This window comes from Tachyglossus aculeatus, chromosome 9 (assembly GCF_015852505.1).
Source record: "Tachyglossus aculeatus isolate mTacAcu1 chromosome 9, mTacAcu1.pri, whole genome shotgun sequence".
In the NCBI taxonomy this organism is placed as follows: Eukaryota; Metazoa; Chordata; class Mammalia; order Monotremata; family Tachyglossidae; genus Tachyglossus; species Tachyglossus aculeatus.
This window is the reverse complement of record NC_052074.1, coordinates 5,117,766-5,142,784: the sequence shown is the minus strand read 5'-3', so window position 1 is coordinate 5,142,784 and position 25,019 is coordinate 5,117,766. Positions and strand designations below refer to the sequence as shown.

The following is a 25,019-nucleotide window of genomic DNA, read 5'->3' as shown; positions in this document are numbered from 1 at the left end:
ATGGTCCATATTCTGCTGAAATGAACCCACGTTGTTGACTGGTGGTTTACAAAGGCCTCTTGGAGGGAGATGTGATTTTAAGAGGGCTTTGGTGGGTCAAATATGGAGGGGGAGGGAGTTCCAGGACAGAGGGAGGATGTGGACAAGGAGTCGAAGGCGAAGTAGATAAAATCGAGGTACAGAGAGTAGGTTGGTGTTAGAGGAGCAAAGTGTGCTGATTGGGTTGTAGTCAGAGATCAGCGAGGTAAAGTAGGAGAAAGAGGAAATGGATGGGCAACCACTGGAGGTTTTTGAGGTCTGGGAAGATATGGACGGTCCATTCTTTGTACTTGAAGGATGCATAAAATCTTCATCGCTACACATACAATTTGGAGAGATGATAAAAAAGGGAAAAGTACAGTAAGATGTCTTGTTTGAAAAAGGTATTAGGAGTGATTAAAGGAATGCAGTGCACATGGTCACAAGAGACTTACTTGCTCATGATTGAAAATGAATGAAAATCCATTAGGCAGTTGGCACTCAACTAGCTAAAGGGTTTGAAGGACATTACTAAAGGAAGGGTAATGGGAAATGGACAACTCATGTTCCATGATTATTTATATTCTCATACGCTCTGCTACGTACCATCTAACTCGATGCGAAGGACGTTGAGTTTTAACTAACAATCATTAATGTGTGCAAACAATCTACCTGAACGAGCAGAGTCATAGGGCCGCTCTTATCAATTTCCAGGATCTCTCCGTTTTTTGTTCCCACCAGAATATGCCCATGTCCTAAAGTTATGGCACGGATCGAAGGGTTGTCTTCCAAAAGTAAACCTGAGGAAAAAATTACGGTATTTGGAAATATAAGAAAATGGCATTAGTATTATTTAGCAAGAAAGTAATTTTTTTGTGTTTAAAGTTCCTTCATTTCTCCTAATTTCTTTTCTGTTTCACCCTCAAGGAGTTGATGGCTATGGATATGTATGGACAAGTGTAGTTTTGAGCCCTCTGAAATCACATCTTCTCCAGGAGGTCTTCCCTGATTAATCTCCCACCTCCTTGCTCTACATCCCATTCAACTGCAATTTCAGCACTGTACACACCCTTGTAGCACTTATGTACATATTTTTATAGTCGACTGCTTCCTCTTAAATGTAATTTACTTTAATAGCTGTCTCCTTTGCAAGACTGTAAGCTCCTTGAAGACAGGGATAACGTTTACCAATTCTACTGAACTCTCCCAAGCACTTAGTTCAGTGTTCTGCACACTGAAACTGCTTAAATACTGGCCATTAGTATGATTATTTGGTACCATTTCAGAAAAAAGTATTTGAAGAAAACAGATTTAGAGAGCTGAATAAAAATAAGAGAACTTGAAGAGTGGAATTTTCATAGACTGAAAATTCTCTGAAGAGGAATGCATTTAAACTGCCTGTCTGAATGAATATATACACACACACATACACACAAATAAATTTAAGTCAATGATTACAAAAGCTGGACCTCATGACACACAGTTTTTCTTATGGTTTTTGTTAAGCTCTTACTATCTTCCAGGCACTGTACTAAGTGCTGGGGTAGATGTAAGTTAATCAGGTTGGATACGGTCCCTGTCCTATATAGTGGACATGGTCTTAATCCCCATTTTACAGACGAGGTAACTGAGGAACAGAGAAGTGAAATGACTTGTCCAAGGTCACATAGCAGATATGTGGCAGAGCTGGGATTAGAACTCAGGTCCTTCTGACACTCAGACCTGTGTTCTACGTATGTATGTATGTATGTGATAGCTGAATACAACATAGATCACAGTTCCACACAGAAAGGGACACTATAGGGCGTTCATAATGTTTGAAAAACAGAGGGAGGTTATGAACAGTTACACAGTAAATCTAACAATCCTTTCTATCCCCATATTTTTAATATTTCAGCTTTACTTTCTATGTTAAGAAAATATTTATTTTACAGATATCGAAAAATGGGGATAACTATCTGCTTCTAGCTCTCCACAATGTGGACATATTATATATTTAGAAATAGCACCTTTAGAGCTTGTTGATAGCGCTGCTCTTTTAATAGCATAGGTCTTCAAGCATCTCTCAAACATATCATCCCATAGTTCCACAATTCCATCTTTTCCACCGGTTACAAAACCCTAAGAAAGCAGACATGCATAAACCATGAACACCTTAATTGTTTAGTGCTAAAAGATCATTTTATCTTAAAAACAAAATGTTCATGTGTGTGCTCAAGGGTATACCCATAAATTTTATAAGTTCATGAAAAATTATAGTGACAATGCTCTGCATAAAGCAATTTATAAGGGTCAGTCTATTTATAGTCACTCTCTGGAAAAAACAGCCACATTCCTGTAGAAGCATAGCAGGCACTTTATCATGATAAATTATCCTGCTATTTCATTCATTAGAATATAATACAATGCCATCAACCTCCCACCCAAATTGAAATCAGGATCATTCTTTTTATAAACTGGCAGACAAATAACTCACAGGGTTACATATTTTTAGGGAAAGGTGACCTTTTCTTCTTGATCTATGTCATGATTTTCTGGTGTTATTAATTCAATTAATTTTGGGCAACTTACCGTACATGCCAGCTGCATATTTGGAGTGACATTCCCCACTTTTCTACGCAAACCACTATGGAATATTCCATTCTGCTTCCCTGAGAATTCTTATTCAATGCCACTAAAGGGAAAATACTTAGAATTTTATAAACTTACAAACCTCATCCAAGTCACTTTTATTGGAGATGATGTTAAAATGTAGATAGAGTTCAAAAGTTGAACACGAGGTCAGCAGAAATGGATCTACCACTCCAGAAAACTTTAATTTCTTTGGGAATAGCTAAATTTAATAAAAAGGAAGAGGCCAACAATACCCTAAGTCAGCTAGAATTTCAGGAGTCAGCAGTCTCATTCTACATTCAGAAATCGGCCTCTTGTACCTTAGCATTTAATGTTTCTAGTCTAACCAAAATATACTTGAAAAAAATTACTAGAATACCTGCTGCCATAACAGCTTTGAACATACCTTTGAACAGTGACCAGGAGGTTGAAATTCAGGGTGTGTTTAATCCTAGTATTTTTGCCTCAGCCCCAGATACAGTACAGGGTTAAATGCTTATTTCAAACTGTTTTTGGACTTGGTGATGATACTCCCTATTATTGTTATTATCATGGCATTTGTTAAGTGCTTACTATGTGACAAGTACTGTTCAAAGCGCCAGCCAGTAAGACATTGGACAACCAAGTCAATGATGACATTTGACTGTTGTCAACCAGAAACACGAAGATGACTGTTGCTAATGCTGAATCCAAGTATCGGTGGGAATGGACCATAGCAAGCAGCATCATAACCCCTAGAGCTTTACCAAGAGTCTAGCAGGTACGTGGTACATAAAGCCTTGGCGTTCAGGATGACAAAGACAAAAAGTAGTTATAGAGAAGCAGACCCAAACTTACAAGTCACTAAAATGATAGATGGGAAAATAGCAGTTTGTCCAACAAGACTGGGGTTACAATTGGTTCATTTCATAAAAAACATGTCTTGAGCCAAATGATGGAGTTGTGCTTTGTTAGTCAGTTTACATGCATTCCTAAAACAGGCTGGATACCTTCCTGATATCACCTGGCAATTAAAATTGGGATGGGGAACACATTTCACATAAATGCACCTTACCTTATCCAATGCATGCATAGCAAATACAGGCCCATCATGAGCCTTCATTGTCTTTAGCAACAGAGTGTCTTTCCAAATAAATATATCTCCAGTAGCTGCACCAGAGAAAACTAGATCTTCCATTCGTCCATAAGAAACACACATCATCGTTTCCAATTTCCCAACACTGCCAAAGACTCCACGTTTAGAAGTGAAGCCCCCACCTGAAGTTAAAGAAAAGGTCTTCATTCAAATTTCTCATCAAAATACTCAATAACACCTCATAAGGACACTTAGAATAAATGCTGAAATGAAAAACACAGAGGAAACTTCCATAAGTAAGGGGTGATGCCTCTTTGATATTGTTTCCAGAGGCCCGTTAAATAAAGTTATGATAGGGAGAAAAATATCAGGTAAAATACCAAGATTGCACTCTCGGTTTTAAAAATGGCAAGACTGAGATGCGAAAAAATTATTTAAGCAAAGTTACAGTTAGTAACAGTAAATCCTGAAAAAGAGTTTCTTAAAACATAATTATGGTAGGTGCAAAAATTTCAGAATGGTACTGTGCTCTGATTTTATCACTCCAACTTTATTACAAGAAGAATAAATTGTTCTTAATTGTTGGAGATTGTGACTGTTCTTAATTATTTTGATAATTTTTGAGCTTCTTTATGTTAACTAGAAGTCATTTAGGTACCAAAAATATCAATCAAGAAAATTTTCTTGGAAGAGTAAGAGATTTGGTCTCTGCCCTTGAGGAACATTTTAGACCTAGAAAGACACTGCACTGAAAACGGTAATTTACTAAAAAGATATTAGAAGCCTGAAAGAATTAATGCACTTACCCACTCTTTCTTCTCGATGGCCTAACAACCAAAATCAAGAGGGCCTAATCACAAATACCCAAAAAAAGAATGGGGTAACCTGTGGAAAATTTCAAAAAGTACACTATTGATGCACCTAAATCCATCACTAATATGATCATTCAAACATTAAGTAGCACACTGAAGTTAAGTTGGAAAAGTCCAAGATGGACATAGTGTTTTGGTGACACGAATCTCTCCTCACAGTGCAGGACGTATTTTTGGATGGGAATTTTCAAATGGAAAATTCCTCTTGCAACCTGAAACTACAGACAAATCTCTTACAACCATTGCCAAGCCAGGTCTTGTTGAGGGGAGAAGCACTCATCAGACAGGGAATCTTCTGAAAGAACACACATCTCCAGTCCTTTCCCAGAGCAATTCTGGGAATACCAACATGCCTGCCTGATATTTTCCCAAACCTCCACTTTGGCTGGGTAGTGCCGTCCCAGCCACTGACATATATACTGTGTCTCCAGATCACAAAGTGAGTGGGAAAACTAACAATTAAGTTGATCAATGTAGACGGCCAATTCATATAATTCAACACCCAAAGGGGATTTTGGGCCTGAATGCTCTGTTTTGATTGTCTGAATTTAGGTAATTACCAACTCTACACCCATCACTTATTGCTGGGTTGAACCACCACAGACAAATAAACAATATCCCAAGAGATAAGGGAAGCTGAAGCCTAACAAATAAAGTGATCTAAACTCCATACAAGCTGTTGTTTTCTTGTTTTATATTATGTAGAGACAAAGTTACTTACACAGTGGAGTCGGAAATACAACTATACTCTCTAGAGGAAAAAAAGAAAACAATACATATTGCTTCTATCAGTAACTGCGAAGGGCTTAAATTAAGAAAAATGTCACAAAATCTCAGCTGGCACATTTTTGTGGGTACAAGGAGATGGGACAGCAGCTTCAGTTTAGATGGAGTGGACTGGAATTTTGAAACTGATTTATCCTATTGGTAATGCTCTGTGACACAAGTTAAAAAAATATCACACTACCACAACAGTACCTGCTTGTTGCCAGAATTTGATGTGCTTCATTCCAACCGTAACCAGTTTGTCAACATGATGTGGGTTACACTTCACTACAAATATCTTATCTTTGTGTCCTCTGGAACAGACAAACATGGAAAAGCACTGTGTTGTATATAAAGATAAATATCCATTTTAATTAAATGATGCTTTGAATATTTTAAATGTTTCGGTTTCCTCATCAAAATGTCTAGAGAAACTATAACTCTGGTTCAACATAGATAATAATAATGGTATTTGTTAAGCACTTACTATGTGCCAAGCACTGTTCTAAGCACTGGGGTGTATACAAGTTAGTCAGGTTGGACACAGTCCCTGTCCCCCATGGGGCTCACACTCTTAATCCCCATTTTGCAGATGAGGTAACTGAGGCCCAAAGAAGTGAAGTGACTTGCCCAAGGTCACACAGCAGACTTGTGGCGGAGCCAGGATTAGAACCCAGGACCTTCTGACTTCCAGGCCTGTGCTCTATCCACTAAACCAACTGACATTTTATTTACAAAAGCATCAAAATGCAATTAAAGGCCAGTGTAAAAAACTACACTAATGAAAAAAAAATCAAATTTTGGATATTTAAACCACAAATTTATATACTTCTGCTCATAAAAATAAAACTTTTCTGAGGAAATAACATCCATACAACTGTTCTTCGTGAGGAGAGGGTGATATTATTAGACATAATAATAATAATAAAATAATAGCAATAATAGTATTTGGTAAGCGCTTATGTGTCCACACTGTTCTAAGTGTGCTCTATCCACTACACCACACTGACATTCTATTTACAAAAGCATCAAAATGCAATTAAAGGCCAGTGTAAAAAACTACACTAATGAAAATAAATCAAATTTTGGATATTTAAACCACAAATTTATATACTTCTGCTCATAAAAATAAAACCTTTTTGAGGAAATAACATCCATACAACTGTTCTTAGTGAGGAGAGGGTGATATCATTATTAGACACAATAATAATAATAATAGCAATAATAATAATAGTATTTGGTAAGTGCTTATTATATGTCCAGCACTGTTCTAAGTGCTGGGGTAGATACAAGATATTCAGATTGGACACAGTCCCTGTCCCACATGGAGTTCATAGTCCTAATCTCCATTTTATGGATGAGGGAAAGGAGGCCCAGGAATGTGAAGTGACTTGCCAAGGTCACACAGCAGATAAGTGGCAGAGTCAGGATTAGAACCCAAGTCCTTCCAACTCCCAGGCCCGCGCCATATCTACTAGGCCTTGCGAGTTCCCCATTACTGGTGATAAGCCTTAATGTGCACAAGAGAGCCTGAAAAGACTTAATAGTGACCAAAGACCCTTAAACATCATGTGCACGTAATGCCTGGCCTCGTTCCTCTGTGGCATTTTTGTGCCACATTTCTTGGTATCATTTCTGTTCCTGGCTACAGAAAATAAATACCACCTAGCTAGCATTTGTCGGCAAGCTTATAGTATGTGCTTGTGGAGGAGGTGGGAGAGGACTCGGAGGATATTTTAATGAGATGCCTCAAATGCATAAAGGTTATCATTAACCCAATGACAGGGGGCTTCATTGGTTTCAACTAACTTGTTTACCAGAAACTGAAATAGCAGCCACATGATCTTGGAGAGAGAGAAGGGAAAAAAGTCTCCACCCCATTAATTAAGTTAACAAATGTATTTTATGGGAGTAACAAGAGGAATTGGAGCATCTAAAAATATAAAGCACCAGAGCCAGGAATCAAGGCCCGAGAAAAAAGTAAAATACTGAATCGGATTTCCCTCTGAATTCAATCTGGGAGGGACTCTCCACTCAACAATCTGCAACTGACGTTCCAAGAATTCCTAACTTGTCAAGGTCAACTACACTAATATTGAGACACGATATTTTTACAGTGATGGAGAAGAATTGTGATTCATACTAGAGGACCTCATAAGGTTGAGTGAGTCGGTAAAAAGCTAGCAAATGAGATTCCATCTAGGCAAATATAAGTAATGCACCTAAGAAAAATTTACCTAAAATAAATCTTCCACCCAATAGACTGAGCTAAGAATTGTGATTCCAAAAAGGTATCTTGGATTAATTGACTGGTTGTAGTATGAATCAAGAACTTACATTTTTGCATGTCCTGTGCTAAGCACTGGGATACTAGAGAATCGTATTGGGCATAATTCCTGTGCCACACCATTTAGTAGTTCCCAATAGACTGTAAGCTCATTGTGGGCAGGGAATATCTCTACCAACTCTGCTGTGAAGGGAATATGTCTGCTTATGGTTGTATTGTGCTCTCCCAAGTGCTTAGTGCAGTGCTTTGCACACAGTAAGCATTCAATAAATACCACTGATAGATTGATTGCTTCACTGAAATCACAGTTGAATGAGACGTAGCAGCAGAAAGGTCAGCAAAATGTCAGTATTCATCAGGAAGAGTAGGAGAAACAACAAAAAAAGGGGGCATACTCAAGAGCCACCACGGTATGTCCTCCTCACCAGAAATACAACATGCCCTTATCGTCACCAGATTGTAGGAAGGACAAAACAGAGCAATTTAAAGGAAAGCGGTGGTTTTGCTGCTTCCAAATGAGACCACACAGATTAGAACTTTTGAATGTGGATGAAAGAAGGAGGACTGGGCAGGGTAAACCTGGGTGGGATTGGAATCCATCCTATCCCACCGTAAAGGACAGGTCAGGACCTGGTCAAGCCTGAAAGGGGCGGGTCTATGGCCTAAGGGACCCTTTCTTCCCAGGTGCTCAGCATATGGAATCATTACAGGAAGGTTCCAGGAGACAGCTTATTAGAGGTAGAAGTTAAGGATATTGAAAGGTACAACCATAAATACAAGGATGGAAGTCGGGGAAAGCAAACATCCCACTCTTCCTCCAGTAATCTTTTGATGTCACTGTCAGAGACAGATTTCTGGGGTAGATCATCTATATTATCGGCAAGGAGGCTTACTCTGCTTCATTTCATACGGGCGATTTATTTTACTGCCTGTCTCAACCACAATTATTATTATTAATAGTAATAATAATTATAACGATGATTGTGGAATTTTTAAGCTCTTACTATGCGCCAGGCACTGTACTAAGCACTGGGGTGGATACAAGCAAATAGGATTGGACACAGTCCCTGTCGCATGTGGGGCTCACAGTCTCAATCCCCACTTTGCAGTTAAGGTAACTGAGGACCAGAGAAGTTAAGTGGCATGCTGAAGACAATGGCAGAGCCAGGATTGACTCTCTGATTCCGAGACCCGTGCTCTCTCCACCATGCCATTCTGCTTCCCTAGATTGTACGCTCTTTTTTTTGGTTTTTAAATGGCATTTGTTAAGCCCTTACTATGTTCCAGGCACTGTTCTAAGTGCTGGGGTAGACAGAAACTAATCAGGTTGAACACAGTCCACATTCCTCATGGGGCTCACAGCTTTAATCCCCATTTTACAAATGAGGGAACTGAGGAACAGAGAAGTTAAGTGACTTGCCCAAGGTCATGCACAGCAGACAAGTACCAGAGCCAAGATTAGAATCCAGGAGCTTCTCACTCCCAGGCCAATGTTCCCCTCCTTGAGGGCAGGGATTTGATTACTTCCCAGGCCCTTTTTGGACAATTTTGTCCAGTGCTCTGCACAGAGTAAGTACTCCATAAATAGCATTGGTGGATTTGAATGATTTCCTAAGTACTCAGTGTTCCTAAAATGGCTGCCTCCTAAGCACATCAATGCACAGATTCTCAATGTTCTGAAGCAGTTCCTGGATGTCTAGTTATGGCACAGGACTAGTTTGGAATTATGATTTGAAAGAATGAACGGTTTATTTGCTTGTTTTTCTTTTACACATTTGGTAATCTACCTCTTACCCCTCTCAGGACCGCACCTGGAGAGTTTCCTGTACTCTACCAGTCTCGGCTACAGGAGGGAGAGTCAAACAGAGGCCTACCCATTCCGTTCCTAGCTTGGGCAGTGGCTAGCGAATGGAAGGCAATCTGCTACAAGTCAAAACTCCCCTGTGCTGGGCAGCAGTGACATGGGAGAGAGCCAAGGGTGGAGACTCAAGTTTACTGTGCGGAAAGAGGCAACAGTAAACTGCTTCTATATTTTTACCAAGAAAACTCTATGAATACACCGTCAGAACGATTACAGATGGAGGTGGGGCGTTCTGGGAGAGATGTGTCCATGGGGTCACTATGGGTTGAAGACAGCTCGACAGCATAAGACAGAAAAATCTACCTCCTAAGAAATGGATCTAGATATTTTCCAGAAAATCCCTCAAAATCACCAGATCAGATCATGGGGATCCCTCCAAGGGGAAAATGTAAAGAGCAGAGGTCTCACTGGAACTAACCATCTAGGTTCCTGAAAGCACCCTCTCTGGCCCACACCAACTTTCCAATTTTAGCCCCTACAGAAAAGAGCAGACTATCATAAACTTAGGCAATGTCCCTGGCTTCCAAACATGCCTAACTGTGGGAGTAATCTCACTATGGATATTGCAAGGTTGGGCTTCCAGGCTCCCGGAATGAAAACGTGCGTGGGGAATAACCTACCTGCTCGTTTCCTGGATCTAAATGGAATACTTAAGAGGAACAAGGAGGAAGTCTATCCTTTCTTCTATGACAAGTAGTGGGTGTCACTTGCCACTCCATGGATGTGAAGGGACTGAACTGACCAGAAATCAATCAATGGTATTTACTGAGTGCTTACTGTGTGCAGAGCACCGCATAACGTGCTTGGGAGAGTACAAGACAACAGAGTTGGTAGACACGGTCCCTGACCACAATGAGCTCACAGGCTAGGAAAATAAATTATCTTTTAATGTGGTTTAATTTACATGTGTCCCAGGAAAAGCCAAAGGGAGAAAGATCAACTATCCAGGGATCTGGCCAACATAGATGATTCAAAGATTAAGTAAAAAAAAAAACAACCCTGTGTTATACACTAATTTTTCTAGCTAATGGCCCCAACTCTTCAATCAATCAATCAATCAATTGTATTTATTGAGCACTTACTGTGTGCAGAGCACTGTACTAAGCGCTTGGGAAGTACAAGTTGGCAACAAATAGAGACAGTCCCTACCCAACAGTGGGCTCACAGTCACTTTGGTTGGGCAGATACCATAACTAAGTAAAATAGAAACAGAAACAAAGGTCACTAAGAATAGCTAGCAGAAAGTAAAAACTAAAACTAAACCATAACTAAAAAAGCCAAGGTGCCCAAAAGAGCAAATTTTTCTTCCTCTGTGGGGAGTTTGAAGCTTAATAACCTAGTGCTTGTTTCAATGGATCTTCAATGAGATTTGAAGTTTTTCAGAGACACGCTGACAAAACCGCAATATTGTCAAACAGCTCTTGCCCAAATTAGAATCCTCACAATTCTAAAATCCTGGCTATGTAGTCAAGAAGCATTTCTGGAGATGTTTTTGCTTATAGTATCAGAAACACTCTGCTTAGCAGTGATGGTTGTGGGCAATATCAATTAGATTTTTTGTACAGTAAATTGGACTATCACAAGAACGAGAGAAAGAAAGCATGAAGAGTTGTGAAGCTCCATATTAAAATTATATTAAATTAAAATTAAAATATCCAATAGTTATGACTATATATTTAAAATTACTTTTAAGGGGGGGTTGGCACCTCAAAATCTACTCGTATCAAGATAAGCAGTCTTAGAAATTTGTGGGAGTCCACCAAATTCTCTGATAACAGGGTTGCATTCATGCAAATCCTTGTGTTAAAGAAACATTCACACTATAGTATTCATGTTATGATGGTGTGTGGGCATGCAGTTTCTTTGATACGACAGTACTTCAAATTTAGATGGGGTCACATTGTCAGAATAACATTCCTTAATTCTCTGTATTCTAGCCAAAACATGTATTGAAAACACGCACTATAGCAGAATAGAGAGCACATAGATGATATGCCCTGTTAACTCTGGAATAAGGTACACAGAGGGGAACATGTGTGACACATAATAGTCCTAAATCAACTTTGTGTTTGACTGACAGACACTGAAAAATGATTTTTGATGGAAAAGCCATAGGACTTTGGAAGAGTAGAAGAGAAGGGATTTAAGTATCCATCACTGATGGATACTAGGTCCCTTTTCTTCTATCGTTTTAAAGTCCTTTGGTTTTCCTTTTAGCCATTTCACCAAGTCTAAATTTCTTCCATTCTCTTAATTTCTGTTTTCTCTTGAGTGTCATTTTTTCCCCTCCTATTTTTGGTATTCATCTCTATTACATTTTTAAATGTTAACTGCAGTTTGATTTTATTCTAACTATGGGTTGAGAAAGAAAACCTGTTCCTAAGAGTCTACATTATTGGGAACATTAGGAAACCACCTTTCTGCTCCTCTCCCTATTTGAACTTCTTACACTTTCCCAGTGGAGCCCCTCTTGACAGCCTACCATGTTCATTTATTCATTCTATTAAAACGCAAAAAGTTCAATATGTCTGTAGGAAAAACTGAGTTACCAAATACACACATACACACACCACCCCCACACCCCTGCAACTAATATCTTGAGAGAGAATGCCAATTAGAGTGGTAGAGTGGGAAGAGGGCAGTGCAAAGAGTAGATAATTGAGAAAGCTCACCCCACACCTCAGGCTAGAAAATGTCTGAAAATTCAGGTCTCTATCCACGGTTGTGCCAGCAGGGAGGCTTTCTGAAACTAACTTGGGGAAGCATTGTCTCTGAGGCTGCTGACTCAACGGGGAAGAGGCCTGGGGGAAAGAAGGACAGGTGGCCTGGAAAGTCTATTTCTAGTAAGAGCAGATTAAAGAAACAATTTGCCTCCTTTGACCCTGAGGAGCAGATGCAGAATGGACAGAGACTCCCAGTCTGAAAGCACGGTCGTCTCACATTCGGGACGTACGCGGCATCTGATTTCAATGACTTTGACTCTTTGAAGGCAAGGGATGAATAAGGGATGATAAAGCCTAAATTCAAACCTTTGAAAATTACACTTTTTTTTCCCTCTTGGAAGGGATTCATTCATTTGAAGCTGATGAGGTGGGGAGCTTTGTTTTTTTTTTTAGGGTTTTTTACAGTATTTATTAAGCGCTTAATATGTGCAAGCACTGTTCTAAGTGCTGGGATAGATACAAGATAATCAGGTTGGAGTAAATGAACTTGACTGATGAATCATTATTATTATTATCATTCTCCTTCGATAGCAATGGATGCTTATCAATCAGAGCTAGATTTGGCACAGAAAATAATACCGTGCCTTCTCTTTTCAATGTCAGGATTTTTTTCCACATGAATGACACCAAACAGATGGAAGAGGAAATCACATGGGAAAATGTTAACTGCCACAGGAATGCGGCAGATTTGTGCTCCAGTGGTTTTTACCTGGTCGTTGCGATCTTCTCTCCCTTTTTCCAGTCCCAGAACACAATACTGTGAAAATCGTCTAGACCGACGGACACCAAACACTTCCCATCCGCTATAGGAAAAAAACAAAACGACCATCAGAGGCAGGCTCCTTCGTTGAAAAATCTGAACTTTATTCAACCTGAGAAAGGAGTATGAACTGAATATTCTACTTTAAACAGGAAGATGCTTTTCCCCAATAATTTCACTGACTTGGGAACCGTATTTAGAAGCAGCACGGTGCAGTGGATAGGGCACGGGCCTGGGATAGGGCACAGGGGGGTCATGGGATCTAATCCCAACTCTGCCACTTGTCTGCTGTGTGATATTGGGCAAGTCACTTCACTTCTCTGGGCCTCAGTTACCTCATCTGTAAAATGAGGATTGAGTCTGTGGGCCGCACGTGGCAAAGAGACTGTGTCCAACCCAATCTTTGCCCACCCCGTGCTTAGTACAGTGCCTGGAAATGAGTAAGCATTTCCCAGATATCATATCATTATTATTATTCTTTGACTAGTGTTGGAGAAACAGGCTGAGTGGAGATTATTCCCTTACCTCAGCTCATTCCTTGGCACAACACATTCAATCCATCAGTGGTATTTACTGAGCACTTACTACGTGCAGAGCACTGGACTGAGTACTCGGGAGGGTGCGATACAATACGAGTTTGTAGTCACGCTCCCTGCCCACAAAGAGTTTACAGACTAGAGGGGGAGGCAGATGTTAAAAATAAATTACAGGGAGGGGAAATGATAGACATGGATAGGTGCATAAGTGCTATGGGATGGGGGTGAATATCAAAGTGCTTAAGGGCTAAAGAGTCAAGCGCATAGAAGGCGCATAAGGGAGGGCGACTAGACACTGTAGACCTAGTCAAGGAAGGCTTCTGGGAGGAGATGTGATTTTAGCGCAGTTTTGAAGATGGGGAGAGTGGTGCTCTGTTGGTTACGAAGGAGAAGGGAGTTTCAGGCCAGAGGGAGGAGGCGGGACAAGGGGTTGGAGGCAAGAGACTGAGGTAGAGTGAGTAGTTTGGGACTAGAGAATCAAAGTATGTGAGCTAGGTTGTAATAGGAATATGGGATAATTCCTTTAGTCCTGGCTCTCTCCTCACTTAAGCTATGACTTCTTCACGCGTGTGGGTATTTGGATTGCTTGGTAGACTCGGTACATTTCTGGCTGCAAATCTATCTTGGCAAAAGCAATTCAGTTTATTTCACTTAAACATAAGTGTTGTTTATATAATCATGGAAGTTTCATTTAAAATATTTGACTCACTGAAAAATACTCCCGTAAAACTCCCTTCCATGTACTCAACCACATCACAGGGGAGAAATACTGCCTCTGCACTCCACCCACGGGTAGGCACTGAGGGGGGATCAATGGGAGAGAAGCATGAAATCCCTTTGAAGTTTACTTGCAAAGACCTTGGCAGAGTTTAGTACAGTGCACACAGTAAGCGCTCAGCCAATACCACTGATGGATTGGCTGTGGAGCTCTCAGAGCAGCAGAAAGAGAAGCAGTGTGGTCTAGTATATAGAGCACAGGCCTAGGAATCAGAAAGGCCTGGCTTCTAGTCCCAGCTTTGCCACTTGTCTGCTGTGTGACCTCGGGTGGGTCACCTCTCTGTGCCTCAGAGACCTCAAATGTAAAATGTACGATGAAGACTGTGAGTCCCACGTGAGACATGGACTGTGTCCTACCTGATTACTTTTTATCTACCCCAGTGCTTAGGACAGTGTCTGGCATATAGTAAGTGCTTAATAAATACCATTAAAAAAATAATTAATAAAAAAAGCCTGTGGCAGCATAAGCATGTTGGGAAGGGATAATGGTCTTCTTCCCCAAGTGAGTATTGCTCACTTCCTCCTATAGACTGTGAGCTCCTTGTGGGCAACAAATGTGTCTACCAACTCTATCGTAATGGACCCACCCAAGCGCTTATTACAGTGCCATGCACACAGTAAATGCCCAATTAATATCATTGATTGATTCCTTTACAAAGGGATGAAGAGAAGAGCGGTAAATGAGCCAGATTCTCCCTCAAGCTAGGGCCTTAGGAAAGCACCGTCGCCTTTTCAGACCATTGGGAGACCACTGCTGCAGACCATCAATTCAAAAAGCCTGAGGGAAGAAAGCGTACCCTGACAGGGCTCGAAATGTGGTCCTGACTTGACTATCAGGTGGTGGAGACAGAAATAGGGAGGGGAAAACACCCAAACGCACTTCCAATAAATGACTTGAGCAAAGTCGGGGTTGCCTTCCAGAGTGCTGAATGCTCAAAATGAGTTTAGAGTCTAGGGTTTAAATTGGGAAAGACAAGCCAGAGCATTCCATGATACTTATCTGCGACAGACCAAGGAAGAAGGGGCAGGAAACCATGACTTGGGCTTCTTTATTGTAAGCCAGGATTTTTTCAACTATTAGAAAGGGGCAATGCTTGTCTACAAGCCAACAAACATTTTTAGAAGCCATTTTGTAAGCTGATCTTTCTCATTCATTTTCCCCCAGAAACTGAAACGGTAGCACCAGACATCACGGGCTCTGTTAAAGCCCCTTTCAGTTCCATAACAGGGCTCCCAGAATGGAGAATCATTGAAAAGAGGGCTCACATACACTGAGAACAGAGGCTGACTATTCAATATCCTCTGCCCACTGAGAATATTAATTATGTATGTGCTGGCATTAAATAGTGCATGGAAACAAATCTAAAGCATTTAATGCCAACAGTAAATGGCAAATTAGAAAATAAAAATTTCATCCAATAGACAAAAAACCAGTAAGTTGGCCTCTTACCCAGGATTCATGAAATATACATGAGGTTTTTTAAATGAAAACCATGGGAGACTAAGTTGATTTCAACTGTATCTAATTTGGGGTTATATGTCTGTGTTTTCTTGATGAAAGTGATGTTGAGGACAGCAAATTACTATATGGCTGAACTTTTCTTTTTCTACTTTAGATTTCTGTACAAGTGGAATCCATTACTATATTTTCATTAATTACCAGCACAAACACATAGGACAGTTTATGTTTTTTGAAGACAGATTTGAAAAATTCACAAAGTAAAATAGTTGATCCATGAATTCAACTAATAGAAGTCTATTTTTATTCCTGTCCTTTACTCCAGAATTAGGGACCATTTTACATGAAAGGGTTTTTAATCAGAAATTTTTCTATTGCTTTGGAAGAATGGTAAGAATGAATCAATTTATAAGCCTATTAACAACTGGAGCACATTTGTCCCTAAACCAGATTACATACATACATTGTACTACTTTTACAGAATTTACCTGCCTTCTACAAACCTGCTTTCCATTTCCATAAGAATTCACTATGGACTCCATCTGAGAAAATACATTTAAAATGGTTCCCCAATTGTTAACTACATACTCTATATTTAATGGGTTAAGTGTTTATACCCCTTGATTAGACAGTCTTTTTTGGAACTATTTGGTGTGTTGAAAAGGGAATTTCATTCTAAAAGTTTATTACAGAAGTTTCATTCCCTGAAACTACTTTTTTTTTTAACAATGTGCTCCCAAAAGAATCCATGCAATTTAATTCATGTGTAAGTACATGTGAACTGGGTCCACCCTACAAAACTGACAACATAATTGAAGGGTTTTGCATGGGTACTTTTCTGGGTAGATTTACCTGAAAAAATCAGAAAAACAACACAGTGGATAGGTTCCTTATGCTTCTGGTATTATTCAAAGCATGTACCTGTGAACAATATCCCCTGAAATACTGATCACAAGATTAAGTAGTTCCAAAATTGTGCTTTCAAGAACATCTTTCGGCAGAAGATTAAAATTATGGCCGGATTCTGTCAAACACACAGTTTTTCTGCCCAAAGGAATAGCTCCTGAACACTGAATTCACTGAACAGATTAGTTCTGCACAAGCGTTACTTTTAGTCTTATACTCCCATCCTTTTTAAATGGCTTTTTGTGGGGGAAGTGAGAAATTTAGTTCATGGACATGAAGAGTATCACAACAGGGAGAATATTTACTCCTTAGGCAGGTTGGATATTAGAGTGGCAAAGTTTGCTTCTCTACCCATGGGGCTTCACCACTATAAATACAAGGTTTCTCAATTTCTTTTCCTAAAACTGATTAAGAACTAGTTGCATATACCCTGTGGTACCATAAGGACATTTTTATTCTGATATATTTCACATTAGTCCTATCACTAACAGCACTAATTAGAAGCTACATTTCAGATCTAGTGCTAGATAACCTCCCTCTGTCCTACCCCCTTCCCCTCCCCACAGCACTTGTGCATATTTGTACATATTTATTACTCTATTTTATTAATATGTACATACCTATAATTCTATTTATCTATTCTGATGGTATTGACACCTGTCTACTTGTTTTGTTTCGTTGTCTGTCTTCCCCTTCAAGACTGTGAGCCTGTTGTTGGGTAGGGACTGTCTCACCAGTCTACTTGCTTTGTTTCATTGTCTGTCTCCCTCTTCTAGACTGTGAGCACGTTGTTGGGTAGGGACTGTCTCTATCTGTTGCCGAATTGTACTTTCCAAGCGCTTAGTACAGTGCTCTGCACACAGTAAAGCGCTCAATAAATACAACTGAATGAATGAAAGAATGAATAACCAAATTCCCCTCCTCAGGCAATATGGGTATGCAGTGGCCACAGTGAATGGACATTTCTATTCATTCATTCATTCAATCGTATTTATTGAGCGCTTACTGTGTGCAGAGCACTGTACTAAGCACTTGGGAAATACAAGTTGGCAACATGTAGAGACGGTCCCTACCCAACAATGGGCTCACAGTCTAGAAGGGGGAGACAGACAACAAAACATGTGAACAGGTGTCAACTCATCAGAATAAATAGAAGTAAAGCTAGATGCACATCATTAACAAAATAAAATAAATAGAATAGTAGGTAGTAGAAGTAGAATAAGTAGAAATAAGTAGAATAGTAAATATGTACAAGTAAAATAAATAGAGTAATAAATCTGTACAAACATATATACAGGTGCTGTGGGGAGGGGAAGGAGGTGGGGCAGGGAGGATGGAGAGGGGGATGGAGAAGGGGATGGAGAAGGGAAGAGGAAGGAGGGGGCTCAGTCTGGGAAGGCCTCCTGGAGGAGGTGAGCTCAGTAGGGCTTTGAAGGGAGGAAGAGAGCTAGCTTGGCGGATGTGCGGAGGGAGGGAGGGCATTCCAGGCCAGGGGGAGGACGTGGGCCAGGGGTTGACGGCGGGACAGGCGAGAACGAGGCACTTTGAGCACTTACTGTGTGCCAAGCACTGTACTAAGTGCTTTCCTTTTTTTAGATCTTATCCCACGGACCAAACTTCACTCCAAGAATTCAGTCTCCTGAAATGGTACATGCAGTGTTCCATGCTACAGCCTGCTTCTACTTGGTTCTTATTTGCAAAAAAGATTCAACTTGGAGCAGATGAAACAATGAAGTTTATTCCTTACCTGAGAAATCCAGTGCACACACTCCTCTCTGATGTTGCCCTTTCAATAATGATAAGCATTTTAGCGACTGTGTGTCCCACACATGAATTGCAGCATCTCTCCCAACCTTAAATTAGAGGGTGGAGTTTTAGAAATTAAAATTAGAACAACTGCTTATTTAATACACACATCTGACTATAAATCAAGAGGCAATTCTAGAAGAAGAAGAGAAATGAGTCTGGACAAATGGGAAAAACAGTCCACTCTGCAACAAGGTATCACTGCACCCAGACTGCACTGATTCTCCAAAACACTGAAAAAGCGTGATGTGGTGATGTGGAGGGGTCACTTCATAAAAGCATGAAAGAGAAGCACCAATTTGAGCAGAATGTTTTAAGCTTTAGATTTAGAACATGTTTGTTTGCTTGATAGAGCCCGTCTTCCGAAGTTGTCACATAACCAAAGAACAGCTTTACTCCTATCACCAATAGCTGTTGTTCAATCTTCAAGATACAGACTGAGGCTGAGCCCCGCTTTTTCTTCTCCTCCTCCTCTCCCCATCATCCCCCTCCTCCTTCCCCTCCGCAAAGCACTTGTGCATATTTGTACATATTTACTACTCTATTTTATTATGTGTATATAGCTATAATTCTATTTATTCTGATGGTATTGACACCTGTTTACTTGTTTAGTTTTGTTGTCTGTCTCCCCCTTCTAGACTGTGAGCCCGTTGTAGGGTGGGGACCGTCTCTATATGTTGCCGATTTGTACTTCCCAAGCGCTTAGTACAGTGCTCTACACACAGCAAGTGCTCAAATTGACTGAATGAATGAAGGATGCAGTCATCACTAACAGTTCACTCTTCCCGGTCTGTGGAATTAAACAAATGTGCTTATACTGCTTGAGTAGTTGGCTTTGGGAGAACTTGCCTGCTATTAGTTGCCCAAAAAACAACAATGTGGCAAACAACTTATTGCAGCCAAGATTCTTTTTCCATCAGATTTTACTCCTTGGCCCATTAACAAGGTAGTGAGGATGCTGGATCCATATTTTGACCAGTTCTGAATTAGAATCTCGCCTGAGGCCTGCTGATTTTAGTAGAACTTATTAAACACGGGCTTTGTAGTCAGAGGTCATGAGTTCAAATCCCAGCTCTGTCACTTGTCAGCTGTGTGACTTCGGGCAAGTCACTTCACTTCTCTGGGCCTCAGTTACCTCATCTGTAAAATGGGGATTAAGACTGTGAGCCCCACGTGGGACAACCTGATCACCTTGTAACCTCCCCAGCGCTTAAGTAAGCACTTAATAAATGCCATCATTATTATTATGACCAACCAATCAATGGTATTTATTGAGCATTTACTGTGTACAAAGCACTGTACTAAGCACTTCAAAGAGTACACTATAACCACTCTGGATGACAAAGCCCTGAAGACCACTGGCTGGATTACTAAAACCACTTCACCATCTGGAAGGTCAATGGAAAGGGATTCACATATTAAGGCAGCCCAAAGGAGATGGGTAAGGGATTTCCAAAAGTGGGATGATCTCCATTAATTAATTATGGTATTTGTTAAGTGCTTACTATGTGCCAGGCAATATACTAAGCGCTGGGGTGGATACAAGTCGATCGGGTTGGACCCAGTCCCTGTTCCACGTAGGGCTCAAAGTCTCGATCCCCATTTTACAGATGAGATGTGAGCCACAGAGAAGTGAAGTGACTTTCCCAAGGTCACACAGCAGTCAAGTGGCAGAGTCGGAATTAGAACCCATGAACCTTCTGACTCTCAGGCCCGTGGTCTAGCCACTGTGCCATGCCGCTTCTTAAATTTCAAAACGGCACTATGGATAGTCATTCAATATCCAGGACAACTTGGTTACTGAAGTTAGTGAAGTTTAGTTACTACCTTCTCAGGAGTGAGAACTTCTGACTTGGACGCCAGACCCTCTCTCAATTTCACTGTGGGATGCCAGAAAATGTGATGCAAATGCACAGAAAACTATGATTGTTCCAACGGTAACTCGAGGGAGTAGAAATAGAATTCAGAATAGTAAGAGCAGACATTTCAAGCCACATGGGGAAAAACCTAGGTTTGACTAGAGCAGACCTGCAGAAAATCTGGATTTCAAGATGCCACATACAATTTGGCATGTTAAACTCTCAGCATGTTGAGAAGAAATACATACCTGGCCAGTAGCTACAAAGTCTTTCACTGGATGGATGGCGAGGCAGAGGATGTCATCATCATGACCAAGATAGAGTCTTTGAGAGTGCTGTTGCCTGTTATAAACCACTGCAACTGCTGCAATGTGATAAACCACCTCTCCGGCTTGGGTATAGAAGAGATTGTTCCTACAGTCATAGCCTCTGTACCTGAGTCAAAGGCAAAAAAAGAAAGAAAAAAAACACCCACAAATCTCAAAATCAAAAAACAGTAAGTGGTCCATGAAGGAATTCCACAGCATTGACTGATGTAATTTATTTATATATATTAATGTCTGTCTCCCCCTCTAGACTGTAAGCTCATTGTGGGCAGGGAACGTGTCTACCAACTCTGTTGTACTCTCCCAAGTGCTTAGGATAGTGCTCTGCACACAGTAAGCACTCGATAAATATGACGGAATAAATGAGTATTACACTGTAGTAATAATAATAATTCTGATACTTGTTAAGTGCTTACTATGTGCCAGGCACTGAACTAAGCACTGGAGTAGAGGCAAGATAATCAAGTTGGACACAGTCCGTGTCCCACATGGGGCTCACAGCTTTAATCCCCATTTTTTTTTGTTACACATGAGGTAACTGAGACCCAGAGAAGTGAATTTACTTGCCCACAGTCACATAGCCAGCACGTGGCAGAATCAGGATTAAAACCAAGGACCTCTGACTCCCAGGACTGGGCTCTTTCCCAGCTCACGCTGCTTCTTTTCCAAGCACTTAATACAGTGCTCAGCACCCAGTAAACATTCAAAAAATACAACTGATTGACAGACTGAATTTCCATGAGCTGGCTGTGGGCAGGGAATGTGTCTGTTGTTGTATTGAACTCTCCCAAGCGCTTAAAACAGTGCTTTGCACACAGTAAATGCTCAATAAATACAACTGAATGAATGAAGTAAGTTTAAAACCTAGTTCTAGCCTTTGTGAATTAGAGTCAAGCAGCCACAAATGCCTTAAGAGCACCTGGCTAGTCTGCCACTCAGCCACTGTCCCGAGAGAGAAGGAGGATGGGGAGGAAAAGGAGGTTGCCTGGACCCCCAGATATTGAGAGGGACCCCTCCTGGGAGATCAATCAATCAATCATATTTACTGAGCGCTTACTGTGTGCAGAGCACTATACTAAGCGCTTGGGAAGAACAAGTTGGCAACTTATAGAGATGGTCCCTACCCAACAGTGGGCTCACAGTCTAGAAGGAGATCTTGTTAGGACCTGCAGGGGAATGCAGGGAAGTAGTGTGGCCTATTGGAAAGGGCAATGGTATCTACTATGGGCTTACTATGTGCCAGGCACTGTACTAAGAGCTGGGGTAGATACAAGATAATCAGGTTGGACATAGTTCCCGTCCCACACAGAGCTCACAATCTTCATCACCATTTATCAGAGAAGGTAACTGTGGCATGGGGAAGTTGAGTGACTTGTTCAAGGTCACCCAGGAGACAAGTGGCAGAAGCAGAATTAGAACCCAGATCCTCTGATTCCCAGGCCCATGCTCTTTCCACCAGACCACACTGCTTCTTAGGGGCTACTACATAGTGACCTTACCCGTGAATGAACTGCAGTTTTAAGCTGTCCTCAGGGGCCTTCTCTCTTTTAAGAAAGGGCACAGCATGGTTTTTCTCCTTATTTTGTTGTTTCAGTTGAGGTAGATCTTCTTTGTAAACCTTAAAATGGAACAGTGGCATTTACAGTGCTCTAATTGTTACTTTTTTTTTCATTTTCCAACTAATCCAAGAGTCTTTAATTTTCTTAAACTCCACTGTTACTGCAGTATTCTGAGCAATACTACACCCTGGGCTCTAATCTTATTTTTTTCCAATACCCAAAAATATCTCCAAGCGGCTTTTAAACCACTAAGATTTTTAAATATATTCTGATATGCTTAAAGACCTAATTTGCTTTGCATATTGTCAGCATTTTACTCTTACTACCTTATGCAGGTCAGGCCTGGGTTTCTTCCACTAGGCTATGTTGATGCTCACAATCATCTTGTATTATCAGATATTTTTACCCTGACTCACTCATTCTTACTGACCTGACGATCATAGTTGATTTGAGCTTCTTGCTCAATATCTGAGTCCAGCTCTGGAACATCTGATAAATCTGAATCCGATTCTTCGCTGTATGAATCAATGCCGCCATCTGCCAAAGCAAAACCCAACAGTAACCACAATTTCTCATCATAACCAATACAGGGAGATGAAAACATTTTCGTGCTGTTACAGGAAAGAAAAAGTCTAATTCTTTTGCAAAGGAATAGAATAGGACGGCAAAACATTTACCAAATTAACATTCAGAAGTAGAAAATAACAAATTTACCTCTCATATACGAACAAGAACTCATTTCACCATTGAGGATCATCAGTTTGACTGTTGTATTTGTTAAGCGCCTACTATGTGACAGGCACTGTTCTAAGCACTGGGGTGGATACAGGCCAATCGGGTTGGACACAGTCCCTGTCCCAAATGGGGAATTCAGGCAGCCCTGATTTTTTCAAAAAAATGTCATGCTGAAAGTCTTTAATTTTAGTGATTTTTTTTTTTTTTTACCAGAGTGAAAGTTGTAAAAAATGGAACACTGGAGTGTTGAACTGCCCCTAGAGAGTGGGGAGGTGAGCAATATTTTTTCAAGAAAAAATACAATAAAAACAGAATGAAAGCAACTTAGATCAGGCCCTTCAAACCAGTGGACTATGTGCTGCAGCTGTCCAATGGGAAAATGGCAAGGGGTTAGCCAAACGTGAGGAAAAAACAGAATCACTGATTCTGTAATTCCTTCCCAAACATAGGAGATGGTGTGAGGTGGAAACAAAGATATCTGGCAAAAATTCTTCACCTTTTGGCCTGCAAATTTTACTTAATAAACAGACTATTAGCCCATCCCAGCATCTTCTCCTGAATTCACCAACCCCACAAGCAAAAATGGATTTGGCCCTCACTAGACCAGCCTGAGCTAAGAGAAGCCTCACAATTTTGGGCCGGTTAGCCAAGTGGTCACTGTGGGGCAATAGTGACTCCCGGGGCGGACTGGAGCTCAGAAACTCACACTGAACCTCCCCACAGACCACCTGCTCTAACCACTGTGACTGGCCTTTGATGTTCACTTAGACTCATTCCAGTAGTTTATGATCAAAGTTGGGCAGCTATCGGTCCCCAAGAGGATAAGCTCTTCCCTGGAGTTAGGCCCTCTTTGGGAAGTATTCCCAAGGTTCTGTCACTCCTGGTCACAAACCCCCATAGTACTTATGTGAATAACAATCAAATATATTTTCTGAGCATTTAATGCATACAGAGCACTGTACTAAGCTCTTGGGAGAGATACGTTCCCTGCCCATGACCTTACAGTCTTGTCTAATACCGTCGAGTTGTTTCCGACCTATAGTGACACCACAGACACATCTCTCCCAGAATGTCCCGCTTGTCATCTGCAATCGTTCTGGTAGTGGACCCATGGAGTTTTCTTGGTAAAAATCCGGGAGTGGTTTACCACTGCCTCCTTTCATGCTGTAAACTTCAGTCTCCGTCCTTGATTCTCTCCCATGCCGCTGCTGCCCAGCACAGGTGAGTTTTGACTTGTTTTGTCTTCCACTCGCTAGCCACTGTCCAAGCTAGGAATGGGTAGGCCTCTGTTTGACTCTCCCTCCCATAGCCGAGACTGGTAGAGTACTGGAAACTCCCCAGGTGCGACCCTATGAGGGGGCTTACAGTCTACATATCTTACACATCCCATTAACTCAAGCATTTCCCAGGATTGTAAGAGGTGATATCACCTCTTAAATTCCTTCAGGTCAAGGACCATGACTAGTAACTCTACTGTATTCTCCCAAGGTGTTCAATAAATATTATTGCTTGAATGATTTACTCTTTCAAGCCAGTAAATTACCACTGAGAATAAAAAGCCACTTTCAGGCAGGCTTGAGCAGTTTATAAGATGATCACTCTAATGCTTCTTGTTCTCCAGTTTAAATCCTTTCTTTGGATTTCTGTCTGATAACAGAAGGGAAGTTTTGGATGCTTAAATAGAACAGTTTTACCCTGTGGCGCGGTTTCAAGGATCCCATTGGTCACACCTTCCGGAATAAATCGCCACTGAAAAACAGAGTGATCAGCACCTCCAGTACTCAGTACCCACTGAAAGTCATGTGACCAACGAACATTGGTGACGTGAGCTGAATGGCCAACATACTTCCTAAATTTAGCTCCTAGAATATAAGAAAATAAAAAAGTCACACATAAAACAGATTCAGTGAACAATCAAATTATACATCCTTCCAATTGGCTTTGGGGGAGAGTGTTTATTTTTAAAAAGTTTAATGCCGAAAGAAAATAAATGGGATTAAATGCCAGAGTAATTAATGCTCCAAATTCCTTACTTTTATATGAATCCTCAATTACCCCTATTGCAAAAATAGCAATTGACAT

The 25,019-nt window shown here is 40.7% G+C and overlaps 1 protein-coding gene and 1 non-coding gene across 3 annotated transcripts in view; one reads left to right on the top strand and one right to left on the bottom strand.

The window, feature by feature from the left end:
- Nucleotides 1-25,019, bottom strand: part of EML6 (EMAP like 6) — a 144,565-nt gene that overhangs the window by 46,630 nt on the left and 72,916 nt on the right. For both annotated transcript variants that reach the window (XM_038751282.1, XM_038751283.1), the window contains exons 11-20: nt 24,632-24,799; nt 22,633-22,739; nt 22,143-22,261; nt 20,566-20,752; nt 18,400-18,505; nt 12,924-13,017; nt 5,557-5,657; nt 3,686-3,888; nt 2,028-2,139; nt 691-818 (exon numbers count right to left, since the gene is read on the bottom strand). In XM_038751282.1, the coding sequence (XP_038607210.1) occupies nt 691-818; nt 2,028-2,139; nt 3,686-3,888; nt 5,557-5,657; nt 12,924-13,017; nt 18,400-18,505; nt 20,566-20,752; nt 22,143-22,261; nt 22,633-22,739; nt 24,632-24,799 (1,325 nt within the window). The remainder of the gene's footprint in view (nt 1-690; nt 819-2,027; nt 2,140-3,685; nt 3,889-5,556; nt 5,658-12,923; nt 13,018-18,399; nt 18,506-20,565; nt 20,753-22,142; nt 22,262-22,632; nt 22,740-24,631; nt 24,800-25,019) is intronic.
- Nucleotides 9,424-9,561, top strand: LOC119932758. Its single transcript, XR_005452493.1, has one exon. It is a non-coding gene; the product is annotated as a small nucleolar RNA SNORA7 (small nucleolar RNA).